Source organism: Sitophilus oryzae, unplaced genomic scaffold (assembly GCF_002938485.1).
Source record: "Sitophilus oryzae breed Bouriz unplaced genomic scaffold, Soryzae_2.0 scaffold_1356_pilon_pilon, whole genome shotgun sequence".
Taxonomy (NCBI): domain Eukaryota; kingdom Metazoa; phylum Arthropoda; class Insecta; order Coleoptera; family Curculionidae; genus Sitophilus; species Sitophilus oryzae.
The window spans coordinates 1,467,865-1,489,583 of NW_022146011.1; the positions used below are offsets into that span (position 1 = coordinate 1,467,865).

At 31.5% G+C, this 21,719-nt stretch overlaps 1 protein-coding gene across 4 annotated transcripts in view; it reads right to left on the reverse strand.

Annotated features, from left to right (window-relative positions):
* LOC115875255 (serine/threonine-protein phosphatase 4 regulatory subunit 4-like) overlaps nt 1–21,719 on the reverse strand; it is a 43,183-nt gene that overhangs the window by 18,832 nt on the left and 2,632 nt on the right. For 3 of the 4 annotated variants that reach the window (XM_030890674.1, XM_030890678.1, XM_030890677.1), the window contains 9 exons: nt 18,503–18,704; nt 18,228–18,445; nt 13,134–13,234; nt 12,936–13,073; nt 11,362–11,424; nt 11,144–11,307; nt 7,197–7,380; nt 1,396–1,530; nt 1,151–1,341 (listed from right to left, as the gene is read on the reverse strand). In XM_030890674.1, the coding sequence (XP_030746534.1) occupies nt 1,151–1,341; nt 1,396–1,530; nt 7,197–7,380; nt 11,144–11,307; nt 11,362–11,424; nt 12,936–13,073; nt 13,134–13,234; nt 18,228–18,445; nt 18,503–18,704 (1,396 nt within the window). Of the gene's footprint in view, nt 1–1,150; nt 1,342–1,395; nt 1,531–7,196; nt 7,381–11,143; nt 11,308–11,361; nt 11,425–12,935; nt 13,074–13,133; nt 13,235–18,227; nt 18,446–18,502; nt 18,705–18,773; nt 19,123–21,719 lie in introns of those variants that run through there. The other variant, XM_030890676.1, reaches the window with a different exon arrangement.

Below are 21,719 nucleotides of genomic sequence, written 5' to 3' on the forward strand. Positions count from 1 at the left end.
TGAGTGCCTGAACGAATCAGATAGGTAACTCTTTTTACTTTCGTGAAATAGAAAAGGAAAATAATAAAACAAGTGACAGTTCTTCCTCTTCTTGCAAAAATCAACACGAAATGTCATAATTGTCAAAAGTAAAATGTTATCAGCTTTTGACATTTCTAAATATCAGACCAATGCCGTCTCTAATAGAACAGCCTAGGAGCGAGATTGATGACGCCACACTAGTTAGATACTACGGATTAACAAATATGTTGTAGAATACATAGAAAATATAATTATTCCTCTTATTTTTGGTTTGTATTTTAACAATGATATAGTTTTACATGAAATATACGTAATATACAGTTAATAAATACTACATATATACCTAATTATAGTAATAAATACTTTGACAAATAAACTATGAACCATACAAATACAGCAAATGTTTTACAAAATACAAATAATGAATAGGTACATAAGATAATGGGTAAAATGTAAAATATATTTTAAATTTTGGGGTTTGAAAATCGATCTCATTTAACAAAAAACATTCAATATCTACTAATAGTGATGTATTATTATTTGCATTCACAAAATTTATATGTATATTTTGCAAATATCAATGTTCGAAAAATTATATTTGCAAATAATACAATACCATAGAAAAAAAGGCGTCAGCGATGGCTATGAAATAAAGGTCGCTGTCATTTTATATGTAAAATTATTCTAAAATTTTCTGATTAAGTTTCATTATTTTTATTTGGTTTAAAAAAACGTTTCGGCTAACACATTATAGCCTTCTTCAGTGTTGTGTCATATGAATAAAATAGTGTCGAATATAATCTAAAAAATTACATACGTTTATACAATATATTGTATTTATTAACTGTATATTACTTATGTACATTTCATGTAAACTATATCATTGTTAAAATACAAACCAAAAATACGTGGAATAATTATGTTTTCCATGTATTCTACAACAAATTTATTAATCCGTAGTATCTAACTAGCGTGACGGCATAAATATCGCTTCGCGGCTGTTCTATTAGTGACGGCATTGCGTTAGCATGGCCGCAAGTTGCTAACCTAATAAAATTAACACTAGAAAAGCCCGCGGGACATGTCAAATTCAAAGTTATTCGGTTCACAGACTATAGCAATTACTTACCCCATTTAAAGATGCATTTATTATAAATTGTGTAAAATGCTGATGTATAAAATCTGACGGCATAACCATCGGCAACACTTCAAACTGAACCAAAATCGACTCTTTCATTCTCCAGTTGAATGTTTTAAATACTTGAGTCGCACATTTCAGCAAAGCTCGGCCTATATCCAGTGTTGCTTGCAATGCTAAGTCTGTAATAAAATTTCAGTTTTAATTCGGTTTTTAAGATTCGGTTTAAATTTCACCTCGCGACAAAACTCCCGTAGTCGAAAAAACTTCTAAATTCGTTGATATTTTTGGAACCATCTCCTGCAATACTTCTTCGTCATCATCTCGCAATAATTTTGCAAATTCAGATACGATTAGTTTACTATCTGATCCTAAAGTGACAATAGTAGAATTAAAGTATCAATATTAATCAAGTTTTATCAATATTACAGAAAAACTACACGCGTAACAACTTTTTAAAAACAAACTGGCTAAACTACCGGCGGTATAGCCAATTGACGAAAGAAAGACCGCCGTTAAACGGTTTTACTTATTTACTAACATGGATTGAGGATTGTAGTGAGGATAATAGGATTGAGAAATGTGGATAATAAGAATATAACCTAATTCCCTGGGTTGACCACATATAAAATGAACAACTTTTAGAAAGAGCAAATACGCACCGGCACACGGTGAGGTATTAGCATGAAAAAGGTGATCGAAATTCGAAAAAGCAAATGTGTTTAAGATTTCCCAAAAAAAGATAAATGATAAATTAAATCATGTCTGCCATGAGTGGCGTTGCTATGGGTGTGTTTAGTTGCATTCATTTGTTTCAACGAAACGTCAAAGCATAGATAAATGAAACAAGTTTAGATTGGAAAGTGGCCATAAGGACAATGTAAACACTATTTGGCGCTATTCTTGCAACGGTCGCGACTCAAAACTTTTGAAAATTTCGGAGCGGTTCGGCTTTTTCCGGAATTATATCGCCAAATATTGTTTATTCAAATTTATTATTATTTTCGTTTAATTTTATAAATAAAATACAGTGTGTTGCATACAAGAAACTTTATTTTATATAAGGACGCATGTATGAAATACCTATGAAACATTGGAAACCGACGTTATGCCACGATCCACGATGGTTTTTGCAGTTCACAGCACAGCTTTTTAAGTTTTTAATGCCACTTTTTCACAATTATTACCGGATGGAGTAAATAAAACTTGCATTAAACTCACAAGATAGCAATAATTACTTTGAAAATGGATGCTATAAACACTTTTCGGAATTTCTTTAATGAGAGCGGTTTAAAATTTGAAAGATTATTATGATTTTTGAAGATTCTGACTTCGACAAGAGAAAATTATTTCTGTTTTTGTTTGCCGTTGTTCTTAGCGACCGCTATAGCAGCGCCAGATCGCGTATAACGGTCGCGACCGAAAATAATTTCGCGAATTAAACTTGTTGCATTTATCTATGCGTCAAAGTTGTTACTTCTCACAGATAAGAGGTAAATGGCTAAATTTAATGTTTAAAATTATAAATTGTTGTTGTTCTTGTGCTCTTTTTACGTTTATATTATTGTTTTGATTGAAAATGGCTCAGCAAGCTGCAGGTATGTATTCTACAAAAACGTATTATTTATTTTGATATTCTCTATACTAAGGATTTTTTTTTGCAACTAAAAGTTAGGCGTTTAGAAAATTTGATTAAATTTGTGACATTTTTATTATTACTTTGAGATTTAGTTGCGCATTTCGAAGAATTCGGCATATTGTGTATATACGTTTTACTTAGTAAACATTAGGCTTTCATACAGTAAAATAAAATACTGCGACTTTTTGCGACTTTGCTGATAAAATGAGAAAAACATTCTTGGTTTCCTCTAATATGCCAATCAGTGATATACTAATGCGAGGTGTAAACCGCGATGGCATTGTTGTGTACAAAGCGATCGCATTAGTGCTATTAGCAGTATAGCACAATTTGGCATTAGTAGCGACTTTAGTGGTATGGGCATTGCTCGCGGATCAGTCGTAGCATTAGTAGTATTAGTTGCGATATTACTACTGGCATTAGTGGCATTGACCGTGGAAACACTGGAACAGTGATTTTTCTTTCTTTTTTTAGAATCGACGAATTATCCTCTATTTTGTTCATATTATTTCCTCTTTAATTGAAAATAGCAATAATTTATATATGGTCTACATAAAAAAATATCGATCAACTATCTGTGTCAAATACCCCACTGTAGGCCAGCTCTTAGAAATAGTGAAACAAAGGAAGACGTCATTTTTGGGTCATACACACACCAGAAAAGTCTAGGGATATTACAATTTTATCCAGCCATCGTCAGTAATTTTATTATTTGCATTTCTGATATAATAAAATTAAAATAAACAAATAGTTTACAGGACGTATTGGAAATAAAAATGCGAAATTTACCGAATTTTTCAAATTTACCTTGATTTTTATTGAACTCAAAAAAATACACACATTTTTTTTAATTCTAAACTGTGAATTAAAAAAAAAGATAAAACCATTTTTACTTAATAAAGGGTATGGCCTCCTCTACTGTTCATTACAGCCCTACATCGTCTCTCCATGCTCCTGATCAGGTTGTCGATCTCTTCTTGAGGTACAGCCTGCCACGCTGCATTCACGGCCCGAACCAGATCCTTACGAGTTTCACGAGGCATACCCATTCTCAAAATTCTTCTTTGGACCGCGTCCCATACGTGCTCGATGGGGTTGAGGTCAGAATATTGTGCCGGCACTCTGGCTGTATGAGGCCGTGCATTGTCATGCATGAGAATGAAGTTTCTCCCAAAATCATTGGCATATGGTAACACGACAGGCTCAAGAATTGAATCACGATATGCGATTCCTGTTAGAAACCTTTAAAGAAAAACGAGATCGGTTTTTCGGCCTAACTGGACTCCTCCCCAGACCATAACTGTTCCACCTTGATAAGGGTGCACTTCCTGAACATGATACAACCGAATAAGATTTCCCGGTTCTCTCCATACCCTAAGCCTTCTCGAATCCGGATGAATTCCAAAGCGTGACTCATCCGTGAAGAGAACATTGGCCCATTGTTCATTCGACCACTGAACATGATCTTGAGCCCACAAATATCGTACCTCTCGATTTCCTCTCGTTAAGGGTTGAGCTCTCCAGAGCCGTCTGCTTCTTAAGTTGACCTGTCTTAATCTATTGCGAACAGTGTCAGGACTAACGGATACATTATGTGTTTCCTGGAGAATTAAACTAAGCTCTGGTTCTGTAAGAGTCTGTCGGCGTCGAGCATTTAATTGTAAAAAATGATCTTGCTGAGGGATAGTAATGCGATGTCGCCCTGTGTGCCTTTCAGCAACATCACCACTTTCACGGTAGCGTGCACTTAATCGCGATATTACACTGTATTTAATGCGTTGTATTTAATGCTCTAGCTACGTCGATTTGACGCATTCCAGCTTCGAGCATACCCATAGCCCTTAGCATTTCATCTCTGTTAAGATATATACGCTCCATAATGTCGTTTAATACTAAACAGAGTTATTTGAATGAATTCTAGCCAATTATCATAAAAACATTGCCAGTACAGGTTAAATTCGAACAATTGATGCTAGTGCTTTTTATACATTTGACAAAAAATGCACAAACACTTCTGCAAATATCTCAAATTTAGAAATAGCTAGTGTGACTACTTCGTTTCAATCGAAGTAGAAAGAATCGGCCTACAAATATGTGGTTGTTTATTCAAAACATTTATTTTTAACTTTAATAAAATAATATCCCTAGATTTTTCCGGTGTGTGTACATACTGCGAGGTCCTAGGTACACCCTCCTAAAAACAATACTTATGGAAAAGATCAAAGGAAGAAGAGGATCAGGCCGGAAACAGCATTCATGGCTTCGCAATATCCGTAAATGGCGTAACATTGAGAAGAGCTAAGGAGGGCACACTTTATATCGTACCCAGAGAAGATCGCGCCAAGTGAACATATTTATGAACGCCAACACGCTACTGAAGCGGACGGCACCAGAAGAAGAAGACGAACATGATACCGCCGAAAAACGAGGAAAATTTTTCAAGTACGGCGTGTTTTTTGCTAAATATATAAAGAAAAAAAATATTTACCATAAGAGCAATGGCGTGGACATGATTATACAGGGTGGAGCCTCTCATACGACGCGGAGGCTCCAAGGAGAAAGGCAGTTTGTCTTGAAATTAAATTTTGTGTAGGTTAATTTAGAGCATTTTTTCAAAATATAGAGAGTTCTACAGGATATCCGCAAAAAGTTACACAACAAAGTTGTATTTTTTGTAATAGAACACTCTATACAGGGTGTTTCAAAACAAATGCGAAAAACTTCAGGGGGTGATTCCTTGTTCAAAATAAAGGGTAGTTTGCTTCATAAACGTTGGGTCAAAAGTCAACCATTAGGGAGATATTGCGGTACAAAAATGGCGGAAAAATAATGTTTTTATTTTTTATCTTGAAAACGAAAAGAGATAGACTAATAAAAGTTTATGGAAGCATTACTGTTATGAAAACACACTTTCTGGTAATTTTTTCACTTTTTTAAAATGAGTGGCAGAGGTTGAAATAAACTACCCCTATCATTCTTGTTAACGAAATTTAAAGAAAAATCTTATCAAACACATGCAAAAAAATTAATTTGGATAGTTTAGTTTGTTTAGAAACTTTTTTATCTCTTGTATTTTTTTGATAAAACTCACCGATTTGAAATTAAAAAATAAAATGTAAAGCATTACATGTCAGGACAAAAAACATTTTCTGATAAAGAATCTAGCGGGCTGCTGTAATTTTTTTAGGAAAAAATCTAGTCGGCCGCTGTTACTTTTTAGGATGTTCCTAATATTATTTTATTTGACATTACTCTACTGCAACACGTTATTATCTAGATGATTATTATTATCGTTATTATCACTAGATTCTTAATCTAAAAATGTTTTTTGTCCTGACATGTAATACTTTACATTTTATTTTTTAATTAAAACCCAACGTTTATAAAGCAAACTACCCTTTATTTTGAACAAGGAATCACCCCCTAAAGTTTTTCGCATTTGTTTTGAAACACCCTGTATATTAATTGCTTTTCGGATTCTAGAAGAACAATAAAAATAAAACTAACAAACTAAAATAACCGCATAACTGTCCATTGAATATCGAAACAATATACTGGGTGTTCCATTTAAAATAAAGGAGTAACTTGCTTTTAAAAGTGATCAATGTTCAATATTAATTTTGTTTCGCACCAACTTTTTGGGTCAAATTTTAATTTGGTTTAACATACAATGGTTATTTTAAATAAATATCAGGCTATACAGTTAATTATATTATACAATTACATTTCACATTTTGTAGAAATTTGGATTACCTTGTATATATTCATGTAATTTACCCTGTACAGGATGGGTGAAATTCGACGCTTTTAAATGGAAACACCCCTTTCTATATGAGAAGACAAAAACTAATATCGGTGTCTGGAGCTCAATTTTTGTCAAAAACATGATGGTGAAACCCGCATATCGATATCTGTTACTGTTTCGGAGTTACGTGGTGTTTTTCAAAAATATGCATTTTTAACAAATCGCTGTAACTTTTTGCTATGGAAATTTTTATGAAAACATTTCCAAAGCACCTTTTTACGTAGAATTTAATGGTTTAAGTATACTTTTTTTAAAATTAATAATTTAAGAATTATCAACAGAAAATTTGATTTTTTATATGGGACACCCTGTATATTTTTAATTTATTGAAAAGAATTTAAAATTACCTTTCCAAAAATATAACACACTTGATATCTTCTTCGATTTCTCTTCGAGATATAGAGTATATAAATTTCAGATATAGAGTATAGAGTTTCATTTCGATATAAAATACCGTTTGCCTTGGATTCTCCACCCTGTATGTATCAAGTATAATAAATATCTTCTTACTAATATATACATTAATATGCGACCTTCTTTACAGTTAAATGTGTTTTAACGAACATAAAATAATATAAAATTGTATTATTTACCTAAAACCCTTATAGTTTCGTCCAAAGTAGCAGCAACAGCTTTTCTTACAATATAACAAGGGTCGCCAGCTAAATCTTTAAAAGTGTGATACCATTTTATATTAATTTCATTTGGAATTTCCGCTAAAACCATTGATGTGACTGTAGGGATACTTCTAGCACAACTTTCTCTACATAGCATACTCTGAAACGATAAAAAATGAACGTATTGAGAATAATATATTTCGTCTCCTATTAAACCACATACAGTAACAAATATATTTAAACCTTCCGAAGAAAAAAGACCATGATTTGAATATCTATATATATCAAGAGTTTATCCAACGAAAACATACTAAGGGCTGGCAAAGGTTAGTCTTGGGTCGAGATTTCCGTATGTAAGAAGAGTACAATGCGTTTATAATGTACTGAACAAAGAGAGGAGAGTAAACACGTTGCCAAACGTATGAAATAAACCGAGAAACTGTGCACATCGCTAAGAGACGTGGAAGGGGATATAGCAGATTTGTCGCAGTTGACCGGTCGACCCAATCAATACCTCTGTCAGTACTTAAAGTTCTAGGGAAAGGTGTACGTCATGCGTTCAGCTTCACGATTTAATTACGTCTCGTGATACTTAATTTGTTTATTTATTAACGAGTCGTTGTCATTTTCCCTATAGCTTGAATTTTTTTAAGTGCAAGCTAGAAACACTTGCATTTTTGATAAAAATAAGTGGAATTTAGTGGGTGTTCGATAGTGGTCGCGCTATTAGAACTCTGAATTCTAAAATCGATATCTCGAAATCTATTAGAAATAATAGATTGTAGTTTTTTCAAGAACTTTGTTAATATTTCTGCTGTATTTTCTTTGTAGACAGTATGTGAAAATCTTTATCAATAAAAAAATTTTCGGCTTTCGGTATATTGCTACTTTATTCGATAAAAAATGACACTCTGAATAGAATGACATATCATATGTCAACTTTTGACATTGTCGCTTAAAAACAAATCGTATTTTAAATTTCAATCCAGGGTGCCATGGTGTTGTTAAAAACACTAAGTTTTAATCAAGGAGCCTTGGAAGGAGCCTGAGTTTCGTGTCTTGTCTAGGCCGGTTAAAAGATGTACAAAATGTATTTTTAATCATATGTCAATTTTTTCAAATGGAACAAGGATGACTCATTAGCATATTTGGAAAAAGCATTTTTTATGAATATATTGATAACACTTGGTATTCCGAGTCAAATTGTCGTTATGAACCGCGTGTTACAATTACAATTAAACCATATGCGAAAATGTCAAAAGTTGACATATGATATGTCATTCTATTCAGAGTGTCATTTTCTATCGAATAAAGTAGAAATATACCGAGGGTGTCATTTAAAAATTAAAAGTTATAGTCATTTCCGGTGAAACAGGAAGTGACCAAAAACAATTGAATGCGTCAATCAATCCTAATTTATGTCATATACTAACATACTAAATCTTGTTTTTTTATTTGAAAAAAATATATGTATGAGCCATTTTTGGGACGCACCCGGTATATTAAAGGCAGTACCGAGTTAAATAAATGTAGTTTTCATTTTATCCACTTCCTATCACCTTCCTTGCTTTAATGGAATAGATTTATGTTCTCTAATTTACATAATAAGATATCACTTAACCAGAAAAAAAAAATTACAACAATCATAATTTTTTTTTCTCTCCCTGTCGCCGATTCTATTATATCTGTAGAATAGATACTGTTTTGATTAATATTAGGGGTTGTAAATGTTTAACTAAAATTAATAATTTATTATTAATTTCAAAAATTACGTCATTTCGATTATAAAATTTCTTCTATAACATGGATTTTATTATTTTTATCCTTTTTGGACTCTAATACGTTTTTTCTAAACTTTTATTTAAAAAAACCTCTCCTAAATCTTAATAAAATATCAAAAAGTTTAAATACGATATATGTATTTTTAATTTAATTATAGCTTCATTAAAATAAAAAAAAATACCCGGCTATGATACGGAGAGTTCAGGTGTACTTGAGAAACGAAAGACAGTGTTGCGTTTACTTTACATATTATGAAATTTTTTAAAAAACCATACAGGGTGTTCCAAAAAGTTGGGTAATTTCTTAACCACGATTCTGCTCAAACTGCTTGACGTAAAAAGCTTATTTTTGGCAAACGGATTTTTCGAAAGTCAAATTCCAACGAGATGAAACTACCCCCCTCAAATATTACCAAGTTATATAATAATATCACCATATGATTTTTTCTCATGCTGACATAAATGTGAGAAAATTGTATCCAGTTTGTATGTTAATGGAAATTCTTGCTTTGCTTTATCATCACCATTACAAATGATTAATTCGACGCGAACGAAGTCGCGGGTATACGCTAGTTGTAGTGTGTCGAAATCATATATTATATAGTCTGTGAAACGAATAACTTTGAATTTGACAGTTCCCGCGCGCTTTTCTAGTATTAATTTTATTAGGTTAGCAAAGGGTTAGCAACTTGCAGCCATGCTGACGCAATGCCGTCTCTAATAGAATAGTCTCGGAGCGAGAGTTATGATGTCACGCTAGTTAGATACTACGGATTAATAAATATGTTGTAGAATACATGGAAAACATAATTATTCCTCGTATTTTTGGTTTGTATTTTAAAAATGATATAGTTTACATGAAATATATATAATATACAGTTAATAACTTTTTTAATAATATTAATTTATTATTATTTATTGTTTTTGTTTATTTTTAATATTTTGTTTATTTTTTAAAATTATTTTGCTTAACACTAAAACTATCTACATTGATTATGGCTGAAATCGTACTCCATCCTAACCTAAATCCCAATGATCCCAAATAAAAAAAATTTAGAATAATTTTACATATGACAGCGATCTTTATTTTATAACCATCGCTTCTTGATGTTGATATTTAATGATATTGTATTATTTGCAAATATAATTTTTCGATCATTGATACTTGCAAAATATACATATAAATTTTGTGAATGCAAATAATAATACATCACTATTAGTAGATATTGAATGTTTTTTTGTTAAATTAGGTCGATTTTTAAACCCTAAAATTTAAAATATTACTTATTATCTTCTGTATCTATTCATTATTTATATATTGTAAAACATTTGCTGCATTTGTATGGTTTATAGTATATTTGCCAAAGTATTTATTACTATAAATAGGTATATATATAATATATATATATATATATATATATATATATATATATATATATATATATATATATATATATATATTGTATTTATTAACTGTATATTATGTATATTTCATGTAAACTATATCATTTTTAAAATACAAACCAAAAATACGAGGAATAATTATGTTTTCCATAACATATTTATTAATCCTTAGTATCTAACTAGCGTGACGTCATAAATCTCGCTCCGAGGCTGTTCTATTAGAGAGGGCATTGGTTTAATATTTAGAAATGTCAAAAGCTGATGACATTTTTCTTTTGGCAATTATGACATTTCGTGTTGATTTTTGCAAGAAGAGGAAGAACTGTCACTTGTTTTATTATTTTCCTTTTCTATTTCACGAAAGTAAAAAGAGTTACCTATCTGATTCGTTCAGGCACTCAATTTAAAGAATATCAGTAACTTTTCTGGTAGAGGGATTTTATATTTGCCATGTTGGTAAAAAATAACGGTCAAAATTCAAAGTTATTCATTTTATAGACTATATCATATATTCTCTCGCTGGAGAGACTAAAATAAGGTAATTTGTTGAATTACTTGATTTCTTTGAAATTAGATTTTGAATCCAGTCAAAAACAAGTCACACCCCACAAACAAATTTTTACAAAACTAAACAAAATATCTCATTAAAAATATTAAAAATTATAGTAATTTAGGATAAAGTGTTATAAAATTCATATTTGGTATTAATGAATGTTATATTGTTCAAATTTTTCTTACCACAGAAGGATCAGAATCCAATTCTACAACTAAAGTTAATCCTTTTTTGGAGATATGTATGAAGTAATCCAAGAACCACAGAGCGTCATTAGTTGTTAAATAGGGACGCGTATGAACGATCAATTTACGAAAATTATTTGCAATCGCCGTATAAGTTGTATCACCTAAAAGAACAATATTGTTGGGTTTTCAAAACAACAAATATAATATTAATTTACCCTCAGAGACACTTCTGTTGCATAGCTTCTTAATTAAGGGGATTATCGTTCCTTTTGTAGTATCTAAAAATAATAATAGGTAACTATAATTTTTGCTATAAATATCAACTGGGAATAATAAAAGCTGTGTCGTGAACTTCGACCTCTTCTGTGATTTATTTTTTTTAATACGGCATCATTCATGCAACACAATCAGCGCTATTTCATTGGATATCTTTCAAACGATGCCTACTAAGATCTCTGTCATTTTCAATGTTTAACAATCAATGTTTGAATCAATCAAACAAATTTTGTTTGATAATCACTTGACTTTTTCTCGACAGAAATCGGTTTATTGTCAATAGATGTTGTTATGGTCGAAAAATGTCGCCCTTCGTCAAGGACTGTATATATTCTAAAGGACTGTTCGATCGCGTCAAATCGCCGCTGTCGTAGTCGCCGTGGAATGCTACGTCACGCGCTGACCAGCGCTCCACAGTGCGGCGGATGGTTATTCTAGCGAGACAAAATCTCAAGAGCAATGTTTGGGACTTAAAATCTAAGAACGTAGCAAATGGTCTAATATATAGCAACTATATGGTTAAATTTATTTATTTATTAACAACTTAATTTATTAATAAATAAATACAAGATAATAAAACTATGATATTATTCGTACATAACACACAAAAACCGTATTGTAAACTATTGCAAAATACATAAAATTATGATATCAGGTGAAATACTTACAAAAAACTCTTTAGCAGTTATTATTTAATTACTTTGTAATCTTGTGACACACTCTATATTTTATTTTAAAAAATTATATTTTATTTTAAAAATAATAATTAAGATAGATATTTTAATTTTAATTTTAACACTCGGTAATTGTAAATTCATATATAGTAAGTCTCTAAGACAATTTTTTAAACTCAGTGCCTTTTGATGGAGTTGTTTTGTTTTTATACTATCCGATTGAAATGAAACTTTTTGGGCATTCACCTGCTAAGCTTGAACTCCCTGTGACTGTGACTACCTGTGTTGGTAACTATTGGTAACTCAAAAGATCTACATCATTCAATATATCGATATTTGAAAAAAAGTTTTATATCTGCAGAACAAAGACACGAAGGATTTTAACAAATAATATACGTACAGTAGAAAAGTAAATAGCTTTGGCAATCTTCAACATAATTTGGCTTTGGAATAAAATGTATAAGCACTTGTAAATATTTTGTTTTCGTATGATAAAAATGTATCGAAATACAAAGAATATTCATGCATTTTTATATCAATTGGAATGTCTACTATTTATTCTTACAGTACACATTTTTTGGCTTATTTCTAACCAAACGCTTTTGTCCCGCTAAAGTTATCTTCCAACGCACTGTGCGCTCGTCCGTCAAATGCAAAAATAACTGTCACTGTCTAAAATCTTTAGCGCCAACTTCAACTCGGTCCCCAGATGACGTAAAAAAAAACTGACAGTGCAGGAAGATAGGAATCGAACTATCCTTATCTCTGTAGTATTCTTGGCCCTTCGTTTCGTTGGCAAGGGATTTCGTTAAAATATTTTGCACAAATGAATGGTTTACCTGAACCTAAGTACGGAATTGTCATTATAACAGAATCTATCGCAATGGATCGAACATAAATATTTTCATCTGAGGAGAGTTCAACTAATAGAGGCAACAGATTAATTTTAACTACTGCATCGCCAAGATTATGAAGTCCTAAAAAAATAAAAACATGTTTACATATTTTATTCAATTTCATAATTTCGTGTCATTTACCTTTTGCCACATTTGGAATTTCGTTGCACATTGCAGCTCTTACTTCGTGAAAACAATCTTGACATAGACTTTGAACAAGAGGTAATATATCTTTTTTGACACTAAAAAAGAACATATTTGAAAAACTTTTTTTCATTGAAGGTATCCCTGACTAGTCAAATCGATGTGAAAAGATAAGCTTAATATAGTTTACTTATCTAAATTTACTTTGAAAAAGCCTAATCTACTAATCTTTATACCGTGGTGGCAACTGTTACTTTTGGGTCGGCATTTACATGTGTGGAAGTAAATCGCATAGGGATCTTATAAGTCGGAGTGAGAGAAATGCGACAGACCGACGCGACGCGGGACGGTGTGCTGTTGCGGCGTTGCCGATACGCCTTTCCCTATCAAGTAAAGTAAAATCACGATCGCAAACCGCTTATTTTTAAAAGACTTTTTTTTCAAGAGGTAACTAGATAAAATCATTAGACATGTTTCTGAGCATCTGAAATGGAATTATAAGGATATCGTTAAGGTGTCATTTTTTTTATAACGAGAAAACGTCAGTAATCGCGATAATTTAAAAACTTAACTTTTTAACACATAACAGGCCATAATTCAAGAACCACTTTAGATATTGAAACTTTTTTTCAGGATCGGATATTTTACAATATGTTTACATAAGAAAAATTCGATAAGGTTGTTTTTTCCATTCAAAAATTGTAAACAATCCATCCATTTACTTTTAGAGCATAGCAATTTTCAGCAATCGTGTAATTTTTTTATTGATAAAGATTTTCACATACTGTCTACAAAGAAAATACAGCAGAAATATTAACAAAGTTCTTGAAAAAACTACAACCTATTATTTCTAATAGATTTCGAGATATCGATTGTTTGAATTCAGAGTTCTAATAGCGCGACCACTATCGAACACCCACTCAATTCCATTTATTTTTAGAAAAAATGTAAGTGTTTCTAGCTTGCACTTAAAAAAATTGAAGCTATAGGGAAAATTACAACGACTCGTTAATAAATAAACAAATTAAGTATCACGAGACGTAATTAAACCGTGAAGCTGAACGCATGACGTACACCTTTCCCTAGAACTTTAAGTACTGACAGAGGTATTGATTGGGTCGACCGGTCAACTGCGACAAATCTGCTATATCCCCTTCCACGTCTCTTAGTGATGTGCACAGTTTCTCGGTTTATTTCATACGTTTGGCAACGTTCTTACTGTCCTCTCTTTGTTCAGTACATTATAAACGCATTGTACTCTTCTTACATACGGAAATCTCGACCCAAGACTAACCTTTGCCAGCCCTTAGTATGATAAAATTACTGCCAATTGGCAGTAATGATATGTAATATTATCATATATCATCGGTGATATGTGATAAAGTGCTAACTCCATTATTCGTAATTTTAGACGAGAGAAAAGAAACGGTACAAAAAAATATGTACACATGTAGCAAATATTCATGCGTTAATATGATATAGAGATAACAATAATATTTGTTGGGGAACAATAAAACTTAATATTTCGTTAAAAAGTTTACGTTAAAAATCATGTATTAAACGTAGGGTTACCAGATGAAAACTCGTCCACCACAGGCAAGCTTTCCCAAAAATCCCGATAAAATCCGGTCGTCATCATTTTTTAGCGATATAAGAGCAAAAATATATTGTTTTATTAGGAGTAAAAATGATACTTTTTGTTATGAGGCTTTTTACTCTGAATAGAAGATGCTATTTTTTTCAAAGGCCACAAATAATTTTTTAAACAATTTCAAACGTTCCAAATAATATAAAAATATTTAAAAGTAATACCTTGTAAATAATTGTATGTATATCGAGAAACTATGGTTCCGCTCGTCGAATTTGACATTTTATGTCATTTTGTATATTTTCGTACTTCTGTGCTTAGGCATAAGTGCTTATGCCTAGCCGTTAAAATGACTTTTTTATGTTGTCATATCACGTCGCAAAAATTAATACTTTTGTAACGTTTGAAAAAAAAAACATTAATACACATACATATACAAGGATAAACATCCAGACTTTGCGTCACAGTTTGTCAGAACTACACACACCGGAAAAATCTAGGGATATCATTTTATTAAAGTTAAAAATAAATGTTTTTAATAAACAACCACATATTTGTAGGCCGATTCTTTCTACTTCGATTGAAACGAAGTAGTCACACTAGTTATTTCTAAATTTGGGATAGTTGCAGAAGTGTTTGTGCATTTTTTGTCAAATGTATAAAAAGCACCTACCATCAAATGTTCGAATTTAACCTGTACTGGCTATATTTTTATGATAACTGGCCAGAATTCATTCAAATAACTCTGTTTAGTATTAAACGACATTATGGAGCGTAGACATCTTAACAGAGACGAAATGCTAAGGGCCATGGGTATGCTCGAAGCTGGAATGCGCCAAATCGACGTAGCTAGAGCATTAAATACAACGCAAAGTGTAATATCGCGATTAAATGCACGCTACCGTGAAAGTGGTGATGTTGCTGAAAGGCACACAGGGCGACATCGCATTACTACCCATCAGCAAGATCATTTTTTACAATTAAATGCTCGACACCGACCGACTCTTACAGCACCAGAGCATAGTTTAATTCTCCAGGAAACACATAATGTAACCGTTAGTCCTGACACTGTTCGCAATAGATTAAGAGAGGTCAACTTAAGAAGCAGACGCTACTGGAGAGCTCAACCCTTAACGAGAGGAAATCGGGAGGTACGATATTTGTGGGCTCAAGATCATGTTCAGTGGTCGAATGAACAATGGGCCAATGTTCTCTTCACGGATGAGTCACGCTTTGGAATTCATCCGGATTCGAGAAGGCATAGGGTATGGAGAGAACCGGAAAATCTTATTCGGTTGGATCATGTTCAGAAAGTGCACCCTTAGCAAGGTGGAACAGTTATGGTCTGGGGAGGAGTCCAGTTAGGCTGAAAAAACGATCTCGTTTTTCTTGAAAGGTTTCTAACAGGAATCACATATCGTGATTTAATTCTTGAGCATGTCGTATTACCATATGCAGTACAAACTTTTTTTTGGGAGAAACTTCATTCTCACGCATGACAATGCACGGCCTCATACAGCCAGAGTGGTAAGTGAGTTTATCAATGCTCATCAATTAAACATCTTACCCTGGCCAGCACAATCTCCTGACCTCAACGGCATTGAGCACGTATGGGACGCGGTCAAAAGAAGAATTTTGAGAATGGGTATGCCTCGTGAAACTCGTAGGGATCTGGTTCGGGCCGTGAATGCAGCGTGGCAGGCTGTACCTCAAGAAGAGATCGACAACCTGATCAGGAGCATGGAGAGACGATGTAGGGCTGTAATGAACAGTAGAGGAGGCCATACCCTTTATTAAGTAAAAATGTTTTTATCTTTTTTCTTTTAATTCACAGTTTAGAATAAAAAAAATGTGAGTATTTTTTTGAGTTCAATAAAAATGAAGGTAAATTTGAAAAATTCGGTTAATTTCGCATTTTTATTTCCAATACGTCCTGTAAACTATTTTTGTTTATTTTAATTTTATTATATTAGAAATGCAAATAATAAAATTACTGACGACGGCTGGATAAAATTGTAATATCCCTAGACTTTTCCGGTGTGTATATTTTTGAACTTATATGGTTTATTGTAAAAAATGTCTATATCTATGTGGCGGATTCATCTCTCCAAAAAAAATCCTTTATGGGTATTTCGCCACTGCACTGCAAGAAAAATTTACAAAATAAAATAGTTATTTTTTTTGTAAACACTTCTGGCGTTAAACGTGTCTGTTTGTAAAGTGTTCTCGAATAGTTGCATTTAAATATTTTAAATAGTTCTTTTCTTTCTTCTTTGTATTTTTGTTGCTTCCGACGACGGAAAGATAAACTTTCCGAAACGTTAAACATTTTTTTCTTTGTTATGCAAATTTGTATAACTGTAAACATAACTTCTGACAAGCAGTGTCCGTTTAGGTTTAACGCAGAAGTGTTTACAAAAAAAAATAACTATTTTATTTTGTAGATTTTTCTTGCAGTGCAGTGGCGAAATATCATATATATACATAAAGGATTTTTTTGGATAGTTTATTGTAATAATTCAATTATTAGAGAAAAAATAACGATTGATTTAATTTCAGATCTAATTCAAAGACACAAGACAGCTCAATTCGTTTAATTACTTATGTGTATCAATACCAATACTCTTATGTGTACAGGGTGGGTCAAATTGGATGCTTTTAAAGGGAAACACCCTTTTCTATAGGAGATAGACAAAAACTAATATTGGTGTCTGAAGCTCAATTTTTATCAAAAACATGATGGTGTCTTCAACACCATCATTGTCAGGTGTCAACAATGTTGTAGACTGGTGTACTGAAAATGCAAGTACTGAAACAAACTGACAGGAAAAATCAATTACTAAAGAATATAAGGACATGTAACGCCCCTATACGGGCTGCAGCAGAATTTGTGACCTTTTTTTTTTGTTTTGGTGGCAAACAATGAGTCATCATTTGGTCACCAGCGACAATTTTAGCGATTTTTAATAGTTTGTGTGCAGTAAACTTTGTATAAACTTTATTACAATGGTGATTAGTTGTTCAGCTTTCAAAAGTAAAAGCAGCAGCGATAAGAAAGAGCCAGGAGTTACGTTTCATAGGTAAATAAACAGTTCACTTCAACTTTTTAGCGTTTTCTTATTGAATTCAATAATTATTCTTCAATTTTAATTAACATCTATATGTACTTGATATGTGCTATACGTCAATACTAGTTTTGTACCTTTTGTTAACATTTTAATACGTTTTTTTCGTAATTAATTAGGATGATACACCATAGGCGTAGTCAAAACAATTATCAAAAAATATAAATGTTGCTTCAAACAGCTAGGTTAAGAAAAATATGTGCCACGGCACTGTTTGGTGTCATCGTCACAATTTGCTCTCGGGTGTTATTTGTCCTTGGATTCTTTAGTCATTGGGAAAAATGGTATGTGTAGACGGGGGACGGGGTTGGGTTACACACACAGTCATTTCAATAAAAAAAAACATAGCATTTAAAAATAATAACAGTAATACATTACTCAAATGAATTCATTGCAGGATGCACAGATAACTTTCCCAAAATTCGGCAACTAGAAACTCGAAAATAGGCTGCTTTCGATAACTGTGACTTTGAGACAGCGCATTTCAATATCTCATGCTTAATTACATTTTCCTTTAAAGATGGAATTACAGATAATAAAGTCTCCATCCAGGCGTTTGCAATTATAGGATCTTTATTTTCTATGCCTTGTAGTATCTGTAAAAAAACAATTTTATTAAATAACAATAATAATGGCGATTATTTTAATTTTACCTGTGGAATTAAATTTGCTGATATCTCCATGTTTATTAATATAATGAACATTTTACTAGCGGCCAAGTTAAATTCGGTCGAAGCATTAAGTAATTCTTGTTGGACTTTTGGTATAATTTTTGATAGAGCTCCATTTTTGTCAATATTCAATAATTCTGGTAAAGAACTGATAACACTAAGCTTCTGTAAACCATCACCTCGACTAAAATATTTTTTTTTTATTATTTTTGTTAATTGCAAACTTGAATGCAACAAATAATTGAAAGCTTACAGTATTAATTGTTCCTGTAAATCAAAATAATTTGCTTTGTTTGATTCTATTTCTTCTTCATCGTCCATAATTTAATACTAAATAGACCACATAAATTACGTTACCTATCTGATTACTATGAATAATCGGAAACGATTTTTTTTAGATTTTATACTTAAATAATACTAATAATAGTGCTGGAATAGTATGTTTTTACCTATATATATATTAAGCATTTTATGCAGAAATTTAAATTAAAATTCAACACAGGAAATAATACATTTCATACATTTATTTTAGTACCTACAAAAATATTAACAGTCAAAAAAATTGGGTTAATTTTTATCTTTCTAAAACTTCTAAAATGGTGTTTACAAGCCCACGCAATGGCCTACGATATATATCCATGAGGCCCAATATTTTTTAAGAAGAGTTTGAAGCTCAAAATCATATACATGGATTACTAAAAATCATATATAAATTACCTATAAAAATAGACTATGAATTAGTTACTCAGAGCCAAACTCAGAGCGTTTAAAAGTAAATACATATACAGGGTTATAAATAAGTAGGGAGTTATAATAAGTGCAAATATTTTTAGGGCTGGTAGATTTCGATAAAAGCAACATAATATTTTCTCTTTACCATTTTTCAAGTTTCAGTATTTGACAGCTTATATGTTAGCTGTCAACTTTGACTTGGTGCATTTTAAGTTGTTTTCAAAGCAGAAGTGATTGCCACAAAAAGATTTTTTAAAACTCTAATATGAAAAAAAAACGTCCATATGGATCCAACTTTATGGGGGACACTGTATATAATGTTTATTATATTTAATTTAAATTTAATTATATTTTCAATGGAATGCAAAATAATGTGTTTATCAAAAATTGGTTGTATCTCTTTTTCCTTAATGTGTTTTAGCCCAAACTAAAACGAAAATATAGATATTAGTGTATAAATAATAACAAAAAAAAAATGTTGACAAAATGATGAATGCAGTAAAAAATTTTCAAATAATATTTTAAAATATGTTGACAAAATGGTGAATGCGCCAAAAAAAATTTCTTAATTTGTTTAAAATTATTATTTATTCTAAATGCTGTATAAATGATATACTCGTATAGATAGGTATAGTTTATTAGTTCTAAGTATAATAATATAAGTTACATATACAAATACCCCGAAGGGTGTAGAACATGTCAAAAATGTTGACTATTACTAGAAGGGTGAGAAGCACTATATACATTTTGCTGAGGTGATTTATGTATGTGTAATAATTGTATTTGATACTTAATTTATACTTCTAAATTTTACAGCAGCTATAGAAATATCAATTCATAAAGTTTTGTGCAATTATGCTATTTAAAATTTGTATAGCTATACTAATTTATTGGCGGTAATTTGAGCGGTGGTAATTGCCGATGATTATAACAATATATTATAGGTACCAATTTACCCCTCAGTACTCAGTATACATTTGATTATGTAACCTACCATATGTATCGAAAAACGGAGATTCGAAGAATAATTGATATTTTACATATTTCGAGACAACATGTTTTGGTCGAACGAGACTATATCTGAGTTTTTACCCCTATATGAAAAAGAACAAATAACTTGGAACCCCAGAAATCATGCACATAAAAATAGAAATGAAATACAGGACGGCTGCCTGAGAATACATCAAAAATTGAGTATTAATAATTATTGCACCATGAACGAATTAAAAAATTAATTAATTAAAGAATTAAAAAAGAAGAAGAGTTGTTCTAGTCTTTTTAATTCCTAAAATACAGGAGGAATTTTAAAATGTTGCATTTTTCGATTCCATCGTATATCGGTTATCTTATAACTTATCGAAAAGGTGAAAACTCAGACTCGTTTAGTTTTTTACGTAGAATCCAGTGTTGTTAACCAGTTTCGCTGATGGTTCTCATTTTCGAAATCTGACTTCTATTTTTTAAATGAGACACCCAGTATATTATTTGCCTTGTTATGGGCTTTCTGAAAATATGATATACTCTAAAATTATATTTTCATAAATAAGGCAAAAAAATATTATTTAACTTTTGAACATAAATAACCCTAGTTAAAAAAAAGAATTATTGGTAATGGTGTGGATCCGGTGGCTGACCTTGAAACGAGTTTTTGCTGCATATAGTCACAGACACTACGCATGCGCACATCTTCGATGTTGCCAGATTGTGAGTTATTTTGGAATTATTTTCAGTAGAAAACAAATATGTGCTTTTCAGTGTTTTTTTGTCAATATATACCGTATGATCGAAAAAACGGTGTCCAGTTGTCTGGGAAATGACGATTGAGGACATTTCCAAATGACAGCGATCTTTATTTCATAGTCATTGCTGACGCTATTTTTTTTTTCAATCATAGTACGCGGTATATTATTTTAATATTTCGCACAATACGTGAACGCTTATTATGTATTTTCAGTCAATAAAATTATATAGAAATAAAACTCTAGATTCCTATCTAGATTATTATGCTACGTTTAAAAAGTGCTTTATTAAAAATTCGGGAAATTAAAAGGGATGTGTCCAAATTTTCTCTTTTTTTTAATTTTTAAATGCTGTAGCTCTATGTCATGTTCATAATAGATTTTTTTTAACATTCCATCAAAACTACGGAGGCCTTAAAAGGCCTTTTAGCCTCCGTAATTAAAATTGTAGAATCAGCTTCAGCAACATTAACAGTTACCTTGTTTAATTCTGCTTATACATATATTGCATTAATTTTTCTGTTGCATTAAGATTTCTCTATTCTTACACCTAATTTATGTGATTTTCTTAGCATATATGATTTATAAACTATATTTTTCCTAATGGAAGGATGAATAGGATATGCAAAATTAAGATATTTTAACATTATTTAAACAACTTAAATTCCAGACCAAGCATAATATAGTATTAAGATGAAGACATAACAAATATTATAAGAAAGATCTTA